General features: G+C 30.2%; 1 protein-coding gene and 1 long non-coding RNA gene across 6 annotated transcripts in view; one reads left to right on the top strand and one right to left on the bottom strand.

Moving 5' to 3' along the window:
* Nucleotides 1-244: 244 nt before the first annotated feature.
* LOC145961890 (uncharacterized) overlaps nt 245-18,578 on the bottom strand; it is a 45,629-nt gene continuing 27,295 nt past the window's right edge. For 2 of the 4 annotated variants that reach the window (XR_014435732.1, XR_014435733.1), the window contains exons 3-4: nt 1,978-2,219; nt 245-1,787 (exon numbers count right to left, since the gene is read on the bottom strand). This is a non-coding gene — a long non-coding RNA (uncharacterized LOC145961890). Of the gene's footprint in view, nt 1,788-1,977; nt 2,220-2,664; nt 3,472-18,578 lie in introns of those variants that run through there. The other 2 variants (XR_014435734.1, XR_014435735.1) reach the window with 2 other exon arrangements.
* Nucleotides 2,893-18,578, top strand: part of LOC145961888 (TOX high mobility group box family member 4) — a 75,727-nt gene continuing 60,041 nt past the window's right edge. Inside the window, exons 1-2 of one of the 2 annotated variants that reach the window (XM_083082432.1) lie at nt 2,893-3,365; nt 3,431-3,528. In XM_083082432.1, coding sequence (XP_082938558.1) covers nt 3,323-3,365; nt 3,431-3,528 — 141 coding nt within the window. In that variant the 5' untranslated portion in view covers nt 2,893-3,322. The remainder of the gene's footprint in view (nt 3,366-3,430; nt 3,529-18,578) is intronic. The other variant, XM_083082433.1, reaches the window with a different exon arrangement.

Here is an 18,578-nt window from a genome sequence, read left to right as displayed (position 1 = left end):
TTTAATGGCTATAATTATTATGACATAATTAACAAGTCAATAATTGTATAAAAATATGCAAAAATTAATATAAATTTCTAATTAACTTTTAATATTAATATTAATCCAAATGTATTAGTAATGTGCATCATTATTAATAAGTCTATAAAATTTATAAAAAGTTAATTAAGTAACTTTTTATAGATTTTATAGACTTATTAATAATGATGCGCATTACTAATACATTTGCATTAATATTTGCTGCTATCAATCAATCTTCTAACTTGTAAGACGAATCGATTTTAGGGATCCAATTGTATTTTATATCAGTCTATCTGTTTTGCATTCTCATCATTATTAATATTAACGAATTAGTGTTTTGATATTCGATTATATTTAAAACATATAATAAATGATAAAATCACGTACAATTAAAGCATGTTGTTCTAATAAAATTGCAAAAATCAGTGGAAAACGTTTGCGTTTTTTCGTTGGGTTAGTTGAACTCGTGCGGACGTGAGTGAACGAACATCACAGGAAAGGCAAAGATGAAAGTGAAAGAGTAAAGCGGCCGCAGATTGTAAAGAAACGAGGCAAGACATAAGAAGAGTTTTAAAGTTGTAATCTTTAGACGATGGCGTAGATAATAGATATGTGTCATAAGGGAGATTTTAAGGAAGCTTGAGAAAGAAGAGGAAAAAATAGCATGTTTCCGATCCTACGGCTTCATGATTCCTCTTCTTCGTTTTCCCTCATGTTCCCTTCACTCCGCCTGGCTGATTGGTTGGCTGGTTGGCTGGCTAGATAGCTCGCTTGGGGCGAAAATCCAGCGCGCGTAAACCAACACACGTATGCCACTACAAACTCCACTCTACGACATCCACCGTTACCTCCACTTGCCAGCCAGTCAGTTCTGGCTAACCACCTTTCTGCTTGCTAGACTGTCTGCCTGTCTGACTGCTATTTACCACTACTACTATTAGTACTACCACTACCGTATCATCAATGTTGTTACTCATCACTACTACCAACATTATTACTACTACAGCGACAACAGCAAGCCACTGTTACTGCTGCTGGCGTTGCTCCGGCTACGATCTATAAGCATGTTTCATGAATGAAATCCACGTGCAAACCACGTGACTACTATTCTATCGTGACTGATTCCATTTGCAGATGTTCATTTATTGATGTCAACAATAAGGAGCATTTCACGACACAATATTTCGCATTTCTTCTTCGGTTAGCCTGTTGTTATAATCACGAGGAATTTTTAAATAAATTCCTAATACCCAATTATACGATAGAATCTTATTTATCTATAATAACGTATAAATCTATATATAACATAAAAACGAGTTAGATACATGGATGTTTGTGTTTATTAATGAATAGTATTTTAATATTTTTTTATGTATGTATCATATATATGTTGGTTGATTAACTGATCTAAAAAAACGACGAATTCTGTTAATATCTTAATTAAAAAATGCGACTTGATTAAAAAATGCGACAACTGTTTTAGATTTATAATTCATAGTAAAATTTACCTTCTCTCAACGTTGTAAAAATGTTGCTTGAACGAAGTGTCGTTTACAGTAATTATGTACAAACGGATAATGCTTTACCTTGATTCTGCTTTATGTATTACGAGAGGGTTGTACTTCACGACTTCCTCCGCTCTCTCGCTTTATCACGTCTTCACTACTTCTTGGAATTAGATGGTCGACCAGCATGTGGTCGACGAATCGAAAACGATGGACGTGAGACACACAATTCTCGCTTCTTTTATCCAGTAATTTAATCATCTAAAAATAAAATAAAATCAGCCTTAAAAAGCTTCAACCTTATCATGCTTATATATATCATTTTCAAATATATGACGCAGTGTGTAATAAAAAAATCGAGACATTATTGGCGACTCATTTTTATAATATTACGTTATACTAAGCTGCTCAATAGATTAGGCTAATTGATAAATATCAGATAGATAATTACAGAAGGTAATTATGGTGGAAACTAATGCTCTAGGTTTTCCGCTAGACAGACAGATCCCACATCTATCCCATGTCGCGACGAGCTTATTCAATACGCTGGAAAAAACAGTAAAGCTATAAAGGGTGCAAAGATGGTATCCATGACTCTAGGGGTTTCCGTTGAACGACGCGGGCCATACGCGTTCTCGTCGGAGTCGCGCACTGAGAAGGAGGGAAGAAGTCGGTCCACGTCCTGCGGATCCCCTGTGAACAAGAGAGAAGGGTAGTTGCGAGAGAGTGGGATGATTGTATGTATACATTGGTTTGGTTAAAAGAGAGAGAGACAGAGAGAGGCGGGGGAGGAAGGAAAAGAGAGAGAGAGAAAGGAAGAGAGGAAGGAAGGAAGGGGGAGAGCGACAGAGGGAGGGAAGGAAAGAGAGACAGAAATAGAGAGAGAGCAGCGGTGAATAGAACAAGTAGCAACGCCAAGTCTCATGGTGGGGTGGCCCACCTCGCGCTGCACCCGCGGCACTATCGCGGCAGCACGCATAGCGCGCGATGTCGCACGCACCTAACCCAACCTAATCCTAACCTAGCCTAATCCGACCTAATCTGACCTAACCTGTAACCTAACGTAACGTGACACTTGGTTTACAACCGCGGCTCGCAATCCGTGCGCTCAGCCTCAAAGGTGTACGTACATACTAACCTTACGATCCGCGCTCGCGCGCGCGCTCGCGCTCGCGCGGTGAAGCGGCCAGGAGTCCCCGTCGCGAGAGTGTAACCACCAACTCTATAGTTGCCATTGCCGCTACCACTGCCGTTCGCTCGCTCGCTCGCTCGCTCGCTCGATCGCGCGCGCAGAGTCGCTAGTGGCCGCTCCTTCTCGTATGAGCCGCACTCGACGTCTTACGTAGCACCTGCCGACCAGTGACGTTCACGTGCTAGGACGGCAGTTGAGTTTCAGTCGTGCGCGATCGACAGTGGTCAAGATAACGAGCACCACTCTCGGTGCTCTCGATCGACGTAATTTGTGCGATGCTCCTGTCACCGTTTTTCTTTTTAAAAAGATCGCCAACAGTCGAGTAGAGATGAGAAGCGTAGTTGCCGATTTCGCGCGGTAAAACGATTCAAATATATCTCGATAATCGAAAAGTAGATCTCGATCATCGGAGCGCGTAAATTTCGACCTGTCCCGATGGTCGGCAGGATATTCGCGCAAGTCGTGAGTTGTTACATTCGCGCCACGAGCCGCTACGCGCGTCGCGATTGGTGAGGACACTGTTCGAAGCGGGTTAAACCGATCGAGTGTTTTATTATACGACGAGGCTGGCATCGTGTCGCGTCGGTGCGCAGCGAATCATACGATGAGCGACGGTATAGTCGGTGCAATTGCGATCAGTTTGTTCGGTACTAGTTGTCAAACTGTGTCTGTGCGTGATAGATGGCTTTTCATTCACAAAGACTCGTTCCAGGCGGCGAGAAGAAACGTCGGGTCAGCATGGATGCTGGTTATTCCGTTCTCAATAGCGATCTCGAGTCTTGCAGAATGTACGATCAGTACTCCTACAAGGTAAGTCGAGACCATTAATAATGAATAGTATCGCGATCACTGTTGCAAATTTATCGAATTTATGCAAGAATATCGGTAATCAAAAGTAAAGCAAATTTAGCAGTTCTTTAAGACTGATTTAAATAAAACAGATATAAAAAATATATGAACAATAAAGTGTAGATATAAAAAAAGAACACGATATAAATTATATATATTTTATCGAATTTATGAAATCATTTCGAATTATCGTCATTAAGTTGCTCCGATTTGCAAGAGAGAATCAGAACATGGACATTGTTACTATTTTATGTTGCTCAATATTATACTTGGAATAAGATGGTTTCTCAAATATTTTTGCAATTTTCAAGGACAATAACGCTTGTTATACTATGTTAAATTAATGCTTGTTATACATGAATCTTCTAACTACTCTTATATTCGGTAACTTCTGAAAAGCTGTTAGTAGCTAAAATATCGGTTTATATTTGTACTTTTACTTGTGTTAATTTTTATATACATTCAAATAAATATAAATAATATGACATATACATATAGATTATAGATAATATATGCGTGTCACATCACATATGTATATGTAAGATATCCCGAAATTTGAGGATAATAACATGGTGAAAAATAAAATGCATGCTATTATTTATCCTAAGAAGTAGATTTTTATAAACATTTAATCGATGATGAGCGTTTAATCGATGATTAGTTAAAAAACTCACCTATCCATGATTGTGCGATAGTGCGACACAATCTTTTATCTAAACGATAATAAGTGTCTGACGATTGTACACGCAACTTACTCAAATAATTTTTTAAACAACTGATTGATCAAATTTTAAATTTTTATATTTGAAAAAATTATTTTTTGATATAAAAAATTTAGAGATTATTAAAAAAGATATTAAAAATTTTAGAAAGATTTTTAAAAGTATCTTTGAGGCACTGTGTATACGCAATATGTATACATATATATATGTATGTACTATGTATCTATGTGTATGTATGAGTATGTGTGCGGGTGAATGATGCGTGCATGCGTATGTATGTGTACATGTGTGCTTACGCGCACACACATGTATATTTGTATATCTTTCATCATATTTAATAATTTATATCAAGATAATAGCAAATATGAAAATATACTTTGTTAAATATTTTTAATTAGTTGAAATAAAATCTTATTTTTTTGCCTTTCCTATTTTACGCGATTAATGATTACCTTTTCATTTACATCTAATTATAAAATATAAAGATAATCATTAATCGCGCAAAATAATCAGCGAAAAAGTGCAAAGATTTTATCGTAAAATTCGAGTTATAAAATTGCGAAATCATATACATTTAGATCAATGCAGTTTATATGATTCATTTTCGGTAATAATATTTAAATGCAAGACCAACATGTCATAATAGTTAAGTCACAGGTTCCTTTCATACAAGTTCCTTTCTAAACGATAAACTTTCGTGCATAACAGCAAGTATAAATCAATCAAGAAAAAATATAAAAAATGCATAATGGCGATGAATTATTATGACGATATTTCTACTTGTAAATATTCGCTTTATTGATTTTACACTTTTTTTATTCTATTTTAAAATTTTAGAATAAATCAGTTGTTATTTTAAAATATGATTTTTTGAAGTCTTTTGAGTATTACATATTTAATAAAAATATTTGAGTGAGCAAATAATTATAAATGTAAGAGTAATATACATATATACATATAAATAAATAAATATATACGTACATACACATATATATGCACGTACATACATACGCACGTATGTATGTATAATACACGTACGTGTATTATGAATAAATGTTCTAATTACATATAATAATCATGAATCATGAGCAATGAAAATTATGAGAAAATTATTAATTTTTTCTAATTCCCTGGTATTCGACGGTCGGCAGCATTCATGATTTGTGTTTCTGCCCTTATTCAGTACCACAAAAGGTTTTCTTGGCTTCTCTCCTTTTTCACTTTGTCTTTCTCCTTTATTGTTACCCACTACTATCATAATCGGCACTACTACCATCATCATACAAACGTCTATATTCCCTGTTCAATCTGAGAGAGATTTGAAATGTTCGTCTAAATTAAATCTCTTCCATAGAATGCCATTGTGTCTGGCATCGCACGATCAATGTTTCCAATCGTGTGTATCCATCCATCGGATCTTTTGCCATGCATAAAGCAATACAGCGAATATTAATACGATTCATCTGCGCAGGGCGTTCATCTGCGCGCGTAATTATCTAATCAAATAATCATTTGCCAATTTTTCGTGTCATCAATCTTGATATACATATTATATGATATATGATAAATTGGATCTTGATTTTTATTCAGAAATATTTTCAAATTTTAATCTATTAGCGCGCAATCTTTTATTTATCGTGCATAGAAAATTTAAATAAAACATTTTTATAACCATTTTTTTTATTATTTTTTTTTATTATTTTTATTATTTTTATTTTTTTTTATTTATAATTTTTTTTTAATTATTTTATACAGCAATTCTTCCAATATATCATTAATCATTGTATACACTTTGATAGTCTGTCGCAAATGCTTTCAACATGATAGAATCAATTTATATTTGACTCGAAATATTTAACTGTGCATAATTTTTACGTTATTTTGATTTGAAAGAGAAAAAACATTTTGAAAATCGAAATATGACACCTTATGGCGTTGGCGATTAAATCGATAGGCCATCGTGTCCATCGAGTTAGTGCAATTTTCCCTCTTCCGATGCGAGATCCTTTTAAGAAAGATCGGACAAGCTCGTTCCAAAAATCTACTTTGAAAAGCACTCGGGGCGACCCTTTGAGAAGCAGAATTTTTCCCTGGGTAATATCGCCCGTAGGTAGGTACCTAATGCATTTCTACAGGTTTATATACTCTTCTTCCACCTCCCCGAGTCTTTCCTCCCCTACTCCAACCATCGCGGTAGTAACAACCTGCCACCCGCTTTCGTCCCTTTCTCCTTACCTCCTTTTTCGTTCGTCTCTCGACCCCTGTTTCCCCTCTCCCCTTTCTCTATATGTATCTTCCTCCGCACCCCTCTTAGCTTCTCTCTCTCTCTCTCTCTCTCTCGCTCGTTTATTTCTACTCTTTTCCTCCGGCCGTTTCAACTTTTCATTCGGTTCTCTCCTCCTCCGTTAAAACAAAATGAAAGGCGAGCCCGGTTGGTATCCATAAAAGAATGAATAAACGTAGATTGAAAGGGCATAAAAGAGTATGTACGCGTACATACATATAGCACGAAACCAAGATGAGTATGTATGTAAGTGCGCGCACGTGCGCGAGCGAGCCGAGGGCGGACGTATTTATACATTTGTATCTACGTATTGAAGAGAACAAATTAAAATCCGCAATCGCGGTAGTACAATGTAAATTTGTTTTAACGAACGTAGGTAATTGAATTTCTCTGCGTGGGTTACTTACTTAGACACACGCTGATTATAGGAAATTTTGAAATAATTTTACAATTATTAAAATGATGAAAGATGTACGATGCCAAATCATTACATTATTATTTTTATCACTGTATCGAGATTTCATAAATTATCGAATATAGATATTATAATAGCGAAAATACGTCACGAATATTTATCGTTTTTACATTTTTATTACTTTTATCATTGTATCGAGATTTCATAAATTATCGAATATAGATATTATAATAGCGAAAATACGTCACGAATATTTATCGTGAAGATTCGATTTTGTTAGTCATTAGTTGTCATTTCTAAAAATCTTTGTTATCGCTGAGAATGCAAATCAAGACATTCGTTCGCTTTGCATTTGTTTGCAATATTATATGAAAATTTATTGCCGTAAAAGACCGTCTTTATTAAATTACATTTCGTAAAGCTGGTATTCCAAATGAAACCGGGTTATGCAATGTATGCGTCATCTTCTTCGTATAATAACGTGCCGTCTTTTTATTCTGCCGGCGGTTTATGGTGTTTGGAAATAATATCGCTTGCGGTTGGAGATCCATCGTTATAATACAATCTCCATTTTGTGTAAAGACATAAATATTAGAATATATCGTAAATTCTTAAATACATGTTATTAACTTTTGTTATTGTGATATTATTTAAAATTATAACAGAAAATTATTCTCTCGACTGGCTTTTATAAAAGACCTTTTATTAAACCAAGACATTTTTATAAACTGCTTTTCTTGCGCAATTTTACATAATGTTTCAATAACATCAAAAATTAATAACATTACCTACAGGATGTTTACAATTCATTCTGGTACATTTCTGTTACGTGATATTGCACATATACTTATACACAAATATATTATAACTGATATAATTTATAAGTTATAGAATTACCATTTCAATTTGACATATATTTGGATTTAAATTAATGTTAAATATATTCTCAATACATCTGAGGCTCCTTCTTCAATAAATATGAAAAAAACATACCATTTTGCTGACACGAAATTAATTTGTAAAAAGACTAGGTGATTTATTTTTTTTACTGTTAAATGTATTATGCAAATTAAATATTAATTAAATTACGAGAAGGATTTTTCATGAATGAAAGATTATAAAAATTAATATGTAGAATATTTATTCGTTATTGAAATTTTATTTAAAAAAATTTATTTTTTCAAAATAGGTTGTTATATTGATATGCTAAGTTTAGATAGCAAATGATTTCAATTGTAGATGAAATCATGTGTATTCAAATAATTTTGTTCATGCGAATCGAAAATTGGAGAATTATGTATGCATCGAATAAATGATCATAAAAGGTTTATTCTAGTTTGATATGGCGACAAATTTGAAAACTTTGTCACATTAAAGTTTTACCGATTGATTTTAAGAGGTGAAGAAAAAATAAAAGAAGGAAAAAATAAAAAACACACTGGACACAGGTAGCATATTTTTTCGAAAATAAAATTCCAAAGATGACATTCAAAAATGTTTTAAAATATGTAAGGGTTGGTAAAATACGCAGCAAAAATTCTTCTTAGAATTCCTCGAGAATTATAGAATTCCATAACTGAAATAATATTTTTCAAAAGGTGAGGTGATACGAAAAGCTAATATTTCATTTTTTCAAATGATATTTTTAGCTAAATTGATAAAACTTTTTCGGAAATTTATCAAGAATGGTAGAATTATTACAGTTGCAAATAAAACTATTGATCAAACTTTTGAAAGTAAAGCTCCAACTTCGCAGAAACTTTAAAATCAATCAGTCTCTGCCTTTAGTACATATAAATATGCTCTTTTTTTAATAAGAAATTTAAAGAAAAATATTTTTGAATATTTGAATATTTAAAAGAATTTGAATTATTTTATAGATTTTGTGTATTGTTAAGTTAATGGGATATCTATCTTTTTATGTGGGAGCATTTGTTTTCTAAGGTAAAAAATATTATTAGCCAAAATCTTTGATAACAAGCTAATAAACAATATTCTATTAAATATTGTATTACAATGTTATGTATATCAAATATTAGATGTCATTTATAATATTTAATGAAATTAAGTAAATGTAACAAGATTTTGCAATTATGATAACTCAGAGCAATATAACAAAAAGGAAGCATTAATAAAACATTACATATTTTAAATTACTTCAAGATTTAATATAGCTGCATATCGAGAGGAAGAGAGAAAGAGAGAGAAAAGAGGGAGGAAAATGGGACAAAGGAAGGAAGAAAGAAAGAAAGAAAAGTAGAGAGAGAGAGAGGAAGTGATGGGAGGAGAAAGAAAGAAAAAGAGAAAGAGGAGAGGGAAGGGCAAAAAAGTGGAAGAAAATGTCATTTTAAATCAAATGTAACATAAAACTAGTTAGTGTATATACAATTGCAGTTATATTAGATATAAAAAATATAACTATATAGATACATAATTACAAAAATATTTAAATTGTAATTATACAGGAATTATCTCATATTATTGATTCGTGATATATATTATAATATTTTCTCTTTGTATTATAATGGAAATATTTGTCGATTGAAATTGATTTGCGATTGAAAATGTGATTACATACACAAAATATTGAAATTCGGTGATTATATTAAATAAAAATATGGATTATTCTTAAAATTCATTCGAGCCATCATTTATTCGTGATAATGCGTTATTTGGGACATATGTTTCGAAAAGAAAAGAATATATCAATTCCTATATAAATGAAAACGTTGAAACATGCTGGCCGAGCGCGCTTGATCTCATCAGCTATACTATTTCCAGTCGCATGAGTGTGCGCGAGGTAACAAGTAATTATCTACGTAATTTAGTTTTGCTATTCACCGATAATTAAATTCCTTTCGCGAATTCCAGCCGTGTATGCGTCAATTGTAAGCTCTTAATCTCAATCAAAATTTCATTTCCGAAGTAAACGCTGTACGTTAACGAAGCAAAATGGTGTGTGTATTTTATATTAACACATTGTGTGTATATGTGTGTGTGTGTGTGTCCACGCGCGCGCATATATGTATGTGGTGATATCATTTGAGCGTTAAAATTGCATCATCAGATGATTTAATCGCCATCGCACTAGTTGTTTTGTGGAGAGGCCTATTCAATTATATTGATTTTTTGTTCGGCTATTTCAAGAAGGAGACATTCACTTTATAATTGATTAATATGTATGTATATCAATGGTCGAAGTGTTTATTAAAATTATAATGTAATAAAATTTCATTTGAATTTTATACTAGCTTGAATATATATTTAATAAATTCTTTGGGGTAAGGGAAGTAACTGTAATGTTTAAAATATTATGCATTTAAATAATTCATTAAATTTGATTAATTAATTTAGTAAACTTTAATAAAACCATGTAATTTCGTTGCGCTCACGATGGCTTTTTGCATTGTGTTTGAGATTTATCGAATTTAAACTTTTGAAAGAGCACAATGGAAAGTACATTTATCGTGATTTATTATTTTATGAAAGAATATTGAAAGAAAGGCGGTCGAGGCTACGAGCTTATTGATCTTTGAATGGTGATGAATTAGTAACAAATCGATTCATATCCGCCGCAAACTGACGTGTATCGATTACATTAAAATATCAAGTTTAAAAAGTTGCTATCACACGTATAAATTACTGTCAATATCCAAATGCCCGAGAAATATCCAGATTAAAAAAAAATTATTTTATTCCGTATCCAGATAATATAAACCAAATATTCGGATATCCAAGTATTTTTCAAAATTGCCTGAATACTCGAGTATGCGCGAATTTTTCAAATATTACCCGGGTATATAATATTTGTTTATTTTAATTTACTTAGGTAATTGACAATTAAGAAACTATCTAAAATATTTTTTAGTTAAGTTAAATCGAGTTTTTCAGCTAATTTTATGTATACACATACATGCACGTGATATTGTAGATTAAAAACTGTATTAATATGTAAAATAAAATTATTTGAAAAACAAATAAAATTATTTAAAACATTATTTATGATTAATCGAGAAATCATTAAATATAAAGCGTGTGCGTGTATGTTGTGCTTACATAATAAGTACTCGGATGTTTTTATTGATTTTAAATAGCATATAGACATTGGATTGTTTTATTACACATTAATTAATTGTAGGTTTAAAGTTCGACATGCATAATTATAAAATAAACTGATTTTTTGCATAATACAAATTAATTATTTTAGCTGAAGAATATATATTAATTTTATTTCACGTTTAATAAATGCTCGTTTACCGAATGATTGAGTGAGCTCAGAATTGCGAAAATTTGTGAGCGAAAAAATTCGACTTTGAACTTTTTTGTTTGTACCTGGACTTCACCTTCCCGGATAGTGAAGTCGAAACAGTTGATTGATCAGCCTGTCGAGCTATCGCGAATCAGAATCTGCTATTAATTAAGCAAAACATCGATCTTATGCAAATGCTAATAAATAGTGCAAAAATAATTAAGTCACAACAAATATATTGATCAAAATTTTATTGCAGTTATAATTTATATAGACTGAATATTCGTTTGAGCCCGAAACTCTTAAATTTCTTCGTTGGCAATACGATCTCTGATATTCCCTTTCGTATTTCACAAGAGACACAACACCTTTAAAAAAAGATACGTAATTACAAAAATAATGTGTGTGCGCTGCACTTAATATAGATAAAATTATGAGTTGATTTTATAACATAATTATTTTATGAAAAATTTAGCAAATACTTTAGAGAGAAAAAGTAAATATTTTACAAAATTAAATACATACCTTGTTGTAACATATCAAAATAAATTATGAAATATCTCATAAACTATTGATATGATGTTAGTTATATATATTTTATTATTTTATATTATTTATATATTATTTATATATATTTTATTTTATTTTATATTATTTTTAAACAATAATATTTTTTATAGGGTAATTTTTATAAAAATTATATTATCTTGTTTTTTTGGTTCTTATAAAAATTACATTATTTTGTTTTTTCAAAGAATGATGATTTTAAAGAACGCTCACTTTAAGAAAAGATGATGAATTTTAAATTGAAATAAAGAGGAGTTTTTATTATTTAAAGCTACTTCTCAAGAAACATTATATAACAGTTGATGACTATATTTCATTTTTTTTAAATGTGCGAAATATAAACATAATAAATTTAATCAGCCTATGTCAGACTAATAATTGATTTTTCGAATGTAAATAAAAATACATTTTTTGCTGATTGTGTTGAAATTACAATAAGATACAAACCAACCAACCAATTAGTGGCTTTCTGAAATAACGGCAGTCTCGGTTCTCGGTTGGTCATCGGATGATCAACAAGTGGCTCATGATTCTGTCAGTGGCACGCGGTTGACCGCGAAAACTCCCCTTCTGCCTTGCGTTGCCTATATTGCCGCAAATCTCATCATGATCCCGTTTAATTACTAATCAATTCAAATCTACTGAATGATTGTAAACGTTCTCTGTATTTGTTTGTATAAAATAATAAAAAAAGATTAAATTATGGTTTCACGAATTACATATTAACTTAAAATACCAGGATAACTAGAAAATAAGATTGTATTATACTAACGAGATGTCATCTAATGAAAGTTTAGTAATTACATGCGTAATTTATGCAACTTGAGCGAAAACCGCAGGTTATAAATGATGTAATTCGCGTTTTATGATTTCTATTAAATTGGTTTCTTTAACATCGTCGAATAAAATATTACATCTATTAAATAATTATGAGCTAATTTACTGTGTCAATTTGGATTTTGTTGCTCGAGTCGTTTATTAGGAATTTATATTCAAAGTAGTGGGGGAGAGGGATTAACATTAAATCAATCCTTCGTGAAAATGGAACTCCATAATGGAAAAAATATATAGAATGCTCGAATAGAAAAAAAATCAAGTCACCAGGATTTGTTGTAACTCTAAGATAACATAAAAACATTTTGAAAAAATCACATTGTTTAATAAATATCACTATATATTAAATTAATGTCGCTGCGCCGCGTCTGTCTCTCTTTCACTTTTACAAAGTGAAAGTAACTTACGCAAAGCAAAGTAAAAAAAAATTATTGCTCGCATGTTTTTAGTACCAATGTTCTACAATATATATTACTGTTGAAATATATAAAGAACCAAATTTATTGCTCATATTATAATATTAAAAATTGACGACGAGGAACTATCTAACTAGCAAACTAACATACTAGCTAATAAAAAAAACATCGTGTAAACCACGTTTAAGGAACGATCAAAGTGATGAACAGAGGTGGTTAGGTCTGCTTCCCAGCTGCCGTTCAACCGCTAACCTTCTTCCAGCTCATTTAAAATCATCTTTGCCTCGAATATCTGTTCCGTCTATCAACTTTCATTTCCTCGACTAGTTCTCGGTTGATGAAAATCACGTGTCGAAATCGCATTCGAGCATCAATTGTCGAACAGATACAGATCGCGCATACATAATTAAGCAATCTTTTGAAAAAAACAGCATGATTATTAAAATAGGTTCTAAATAATAAGTAATAACATATTTCGAGTAAAGAAAGGTTGTTTAAAAAATCGTATTACTTTTCAAAAAAGATCATGTATTTTAAATGCCATTAAAAATATATTTTTAGTATATCATTATTAGAGATGCATATTCAGAAATATAGTAAAAAACATTATAGCAGCTTTTCAGCAAGAAACATAATAAACAGAATATCACACTTTCACAGGTTGGTTTAAGTAGAAAAAATTTTAAATAGAAAAATTTTCTATTGGATTGTTATTGTGTTTACCTGTGTTTTCTTGCTAGAAAGCTTCTAATATATGGTCTCTTGAATAAAATAACTATGTATGTACAAGAATGGATAAAAGAAAACACTATAATAAGTGTTTTCTCTCTTGTAGTAAAACATTGCAAATATAATATAAGGGAATGTTAGCTTTACTTATGTTATCTATGTTCTTCAGAGATTATATATACAATATAGCTTATTTTATTTATGTTTGTTGCACATAAACTTTTGATATAAAACATAATTATTTTTTGATATGATTAATATGCTTTTAACATAGTTAAAATTAAAGGATAAATAAATTACATTTTTATAAGTTATCAAGATTTTTTTTACTATAAAAAATAATCAAGACAATAAGGTATTAGCTAAGTATCAGCATTTTCTTCGTTATTTTTTTTCAATCTAAAAATTTCGCCTCATATGTCTTTTTACGTATCATTCTTAGATATCAGTTACTCTTCATGGCATAGTTTCTTAAAGCAATCGGTAAATATTCTAGAGTCGAGATACTTCTCAAATAGTATATAAATGGCAAAAAATATCTTAAAGATATCTAAAGATGTCTAATAAAATATCTGATAAAATGTCCGATAAGATATCTTTAAATCGTTTTGTACATTTTTTAGGGATATGCGCTGTCTAGGTTGTTTATCAGAGTTTCTTCAAAAAAGTATTATTTTCTTGATTAGATTTTACGATTGTTAATCGATATTTTGGAATTGATTTTTCATAATGCGTGAAATGTCATTTACATTTATCTATTATCGATTAAAAAATCTATAAAGTTGATTTTATATGATGATTAATTTCAAATTGCATTTGAATTTCGCACTCGCTTTATGTGTGTTATAATATTCTTGATTTACATTAGTAGGTGTAATAAATTCTCTTTTCGTATTATTAGAACAAATTTATGTGATAAAGTTCGATCGTAGACTCCGATAAAATTCACTAATAATAGGTTTATGTTTGTTTAAAATTTATTCAATATTTTTTTACTTACGATATCGTTGACACAATGCAACGCAACGATTCCTTTTTTATGTGATTTTTATGGTTCTCTCGTATAAACCGCTGAGGGCATTGCAGTACAGATTCAATGTTCTACTACTAAGTATTATAAGACATTGTTTTACTTTCTGTAGACATTATTTGTGAAGAGGAGGTATTATTAGACATCGTTTAAGCATTAGTGGATATTATAGCATATTGCTTTGGCATTATACGGAATATTATATGAAAAATTCTGTAGCAATATTCCGTGATTCGTTGTTATTAGACATTGTTGTACATAATTTTCTTCTGCAATTTATTTATCAGGTTTTGCTTTAAAAGAAAAAAATACAAAAAATAATAATTTTTTTTAGAACTGTATCAATGTTGATTCAAGTTCGATAATATCGAAGTGAATAAGATATGCAAATGCAGGTATTTATTTTATTTTCGTTAAACATTACTACAATAGGTATTATGGAATATTACGTAAAATATATTCCACAATAATGCTCCTTAATTAAATATTATTATGCATTGTTCTATACAATTTTGATCAGTGATTTAGTCCTTCGTCTTATATTCTGTCTTTTCACTGATCAATTGAAAAGATCCTTTGTTCGCTAATCCGATTTCCATATTCACTAGTGTGTCTCGAAGAATTGCCTATTTAATCAACTGCTCTAAAACAACATCGATATGAATTATTAAAAGCAATTCGGTCCATTTTTAAATTTGATTCCACTTTTAAATACAAAAGTTTATGATATCTCTCTTTCTTTCGTTCTCTTTTATATATATGTCTTGCGATTAAAAATATTTAATAATTGTGACAAATCAATCAATGTTAAGTTCTAAATTCTCGTGAATAAATCACTGCTTGATGATGATGATATATGTCAATATTATTGCGATATATATTATCGTACATTTATAGCATTCCCTTATATGTGATGATAGGGAGCACAAATTCGATTAAATCAAAATTTATATTTGCTAAAAAGTAATCAATATATATATATATATATATATATATATTTTTTTTTTAATTTAACTGTGATGCCTATATATATGATTTAAACAATAATCGAGTATTCTCCAGACACAAATTCTCGTTAAGCTCAGCGTATGATGTCATCGAAAGGAATGGAATATTTTTTTCCATTTTTCTCTAACTCTAATTTAAATTTTTATTTTCTATAATGCAATCAATTTTTGCAGTCGATTTAATTTTTTTTTTTAAATTAAATTCTCATTCTCATTCTTTTTCTCTCTCTTCATTCACCTACGCACACACACATACACACATATTTTTCTCTACTCTTTGATATTGGTTTGATTCATATCGTTCGTTCGCACATTTACTCGACAAACACCTGGTGCATGCACCTGAGATCTTAAGGCCATTCAACTTACACAGGTTGGGCGCGTGCTTTATTCGTTTTCTTTCGTCCAGGTTGTGTATACATAACTATAGTCACGTAAGCCTATGTTGGAAATTTCGGTAAGCACGTCGTAGCACGTTTAAAAACTGGATGATAAATAACGAGAGCGAAAGGGAACTAGTCGGTCTATAGCGTGCAAAGTTACATGTGACCTCGTTGCGTGTATATTACGATGTCGTAATAGAATTATCGTGAATTCTCTTCTTAATTAATGCAACAATAGTTTATAATAGAATTATCGTGACTTTTCTTCTTAATTAATGCAACAATAGTTTATAATTGTGCAGTAATAAAACATGTGACAATTTATCGACATTTGGCAGTAAAATATGAATTAACACTAAATCGATATTCTAAGTATTAATAGATATCTTTCGCGTAATATTTCATGCGTATAAATATCTTACATTCTTGCAGAATCATATAATATATATGTATATATATATATATATATATATATATATATAATACATTGTATTTAAAATTTATTGTATTTAAAAGACTTAGTGAAATTCTTTTTATTCACGTACTTAAAAAAAACCTTTTTATTCACGTAATTAAAAAAAACTTAAAAATAGAACGTTGCTTATTATAATTATATAATTATAACATATTATAGTTTGCTTATTTTTTTAATTATATATACCTTTTTATTCATGTAATTAAAAAAAAACTTAAAAATAGAACTCTGCTTATTATAATTATATAATTATAAAATATTATAGTTTACTTATTTATAGTTATATATACTATAATATATAGTTTGAAATATTTATCCAACATATCAATCGTGAGGTAGTCCCATCGCGAATGAATAAACGGATAGAAGACGCATAGACGGATGGACGAGGGAATTCTTACGCCAGTGGTTTGTGTCGATCCATGTTGTCAGACCGGATTCCTGACTGCCAAGGTCACTTTACCACCGCAGCATCTACCACCTGCAGCACGAACAATCACGTTGCATCGTCTTCTTTCTTCTGTGTCGTACTTTCTCTTTGCATCTTTGCTTAGGCTTCCGCTAATTAACCAGTTTTGATACTATTCGTTCTTATTTTAAAGAGTTTTAATTTTAACTTGAATAGTTTTTAACATATTCTTAGTATTCTGACAATATCAATATGATATATTGGATAACCGATAATTTGATATATTGGATAACAGATCCAATTAAATTTAATGCACTTGGTACTTTTAATAACGAGCATAAATAATAACGTTTGACTGAGATTTTGATAAAAAATTATTAATATGTACCCCTTCAATTAAAACATTAATATGCAAATTAAAGTACAAATTTAAATATACAATTCTACATAGCACCAAGTTTCCTTGCATTTAAATTTAATTATTTTTAATTACTTTATTTGCATTTCACATTTATTAATATTAAGTAAAATACATAATTATTTTATTTAATAAACTAATTTTAATATTAAAATATAATAATAAAAAAATTAAATCCTTTAATATTTATTCCCAACTGACACAATTTTCTAATTTACTTTTGTTAAAAAAAATATATAATAAAAATTTAATCAATAAAAAATTTAATCAATAAAATATTAGAAATAATATTCTTTTATAATTAATTTCTTGAACAGATGCACTTTTTTTCAATTTTCTTTTTTCTTTGAAAAAATAATTTCTTAACAATTAATCATTCTTCTTTCAGTTCTTATATCAAATTACACTTTGAAAGTAGATTAAGTGAGAAAGTAGAATAAGTTTGAAATAAAGTAATGTGTATACTTCTTTTGAAAAGTAATTAAGAAATTTATGAAACACACACACACACACACACACACACGTTTTACTTTTCTATCTATTTTATATATTACACGATTTTTCGTTTTTATCAATAATATAATTGCAATTTTATTTATTAAAAGCTTTTCATTTTTCTTTAAAGTTGTGTTAAATAAATTATGGCATCAGAATGCAGGAAATCGTGTAAATTATGTGTATGCATGTTGTATGAATGCATGCATTATATGTATATTGAAGTTAATATATGTATATTAAATTATCGGATCTTATGCCTCCTTTTGTCGCCATATGACAGCAGGCTGTGCTTGATTTCTGCTGCGTTTCTGCTCGTCGTACTTGATATAATAAGTTGTACTGCATTTTTGCCATGTTTCTGCTTTCACAACGTGACGATAGTTTTTGATTTCTGCTGCATTTTTGTCATTAGTGTTCGATATAGTAAATTTTCTTAATATTTGCTATATATCTGTACCACAATGATAATTTAATAGCAAACAATATTCGATTTTGCTGCATTTTCATTATTGTATTATATTGATAAAGTTGTGCTGCCAGAATTTAAGCTTAATGAAGACGACTGAAATCTACTG

The sequence above is a fragment of the Camponotus vicinus genome, unplaced genomic scaffold (assembly GCF_025532165.1).
Source record: "Camponotus vicinus isolate PSW18456_S1 unplaced genomic scaffold, iyCamVici1.0 SCAF_11, whole genome shotgun sequence".
NCBI classification, from domain to species: Eukaryota; Metazoa; Arthropoda; class Insecta; order Hymenoptera; family Formicidae; genus Camponotus; species Camponotus vicinus.
The sequence above is the reverse complement of the archived record's forward strand: the minus strand, read 5'-3'. Positions and strand labels throughout refer to the sequence as shown.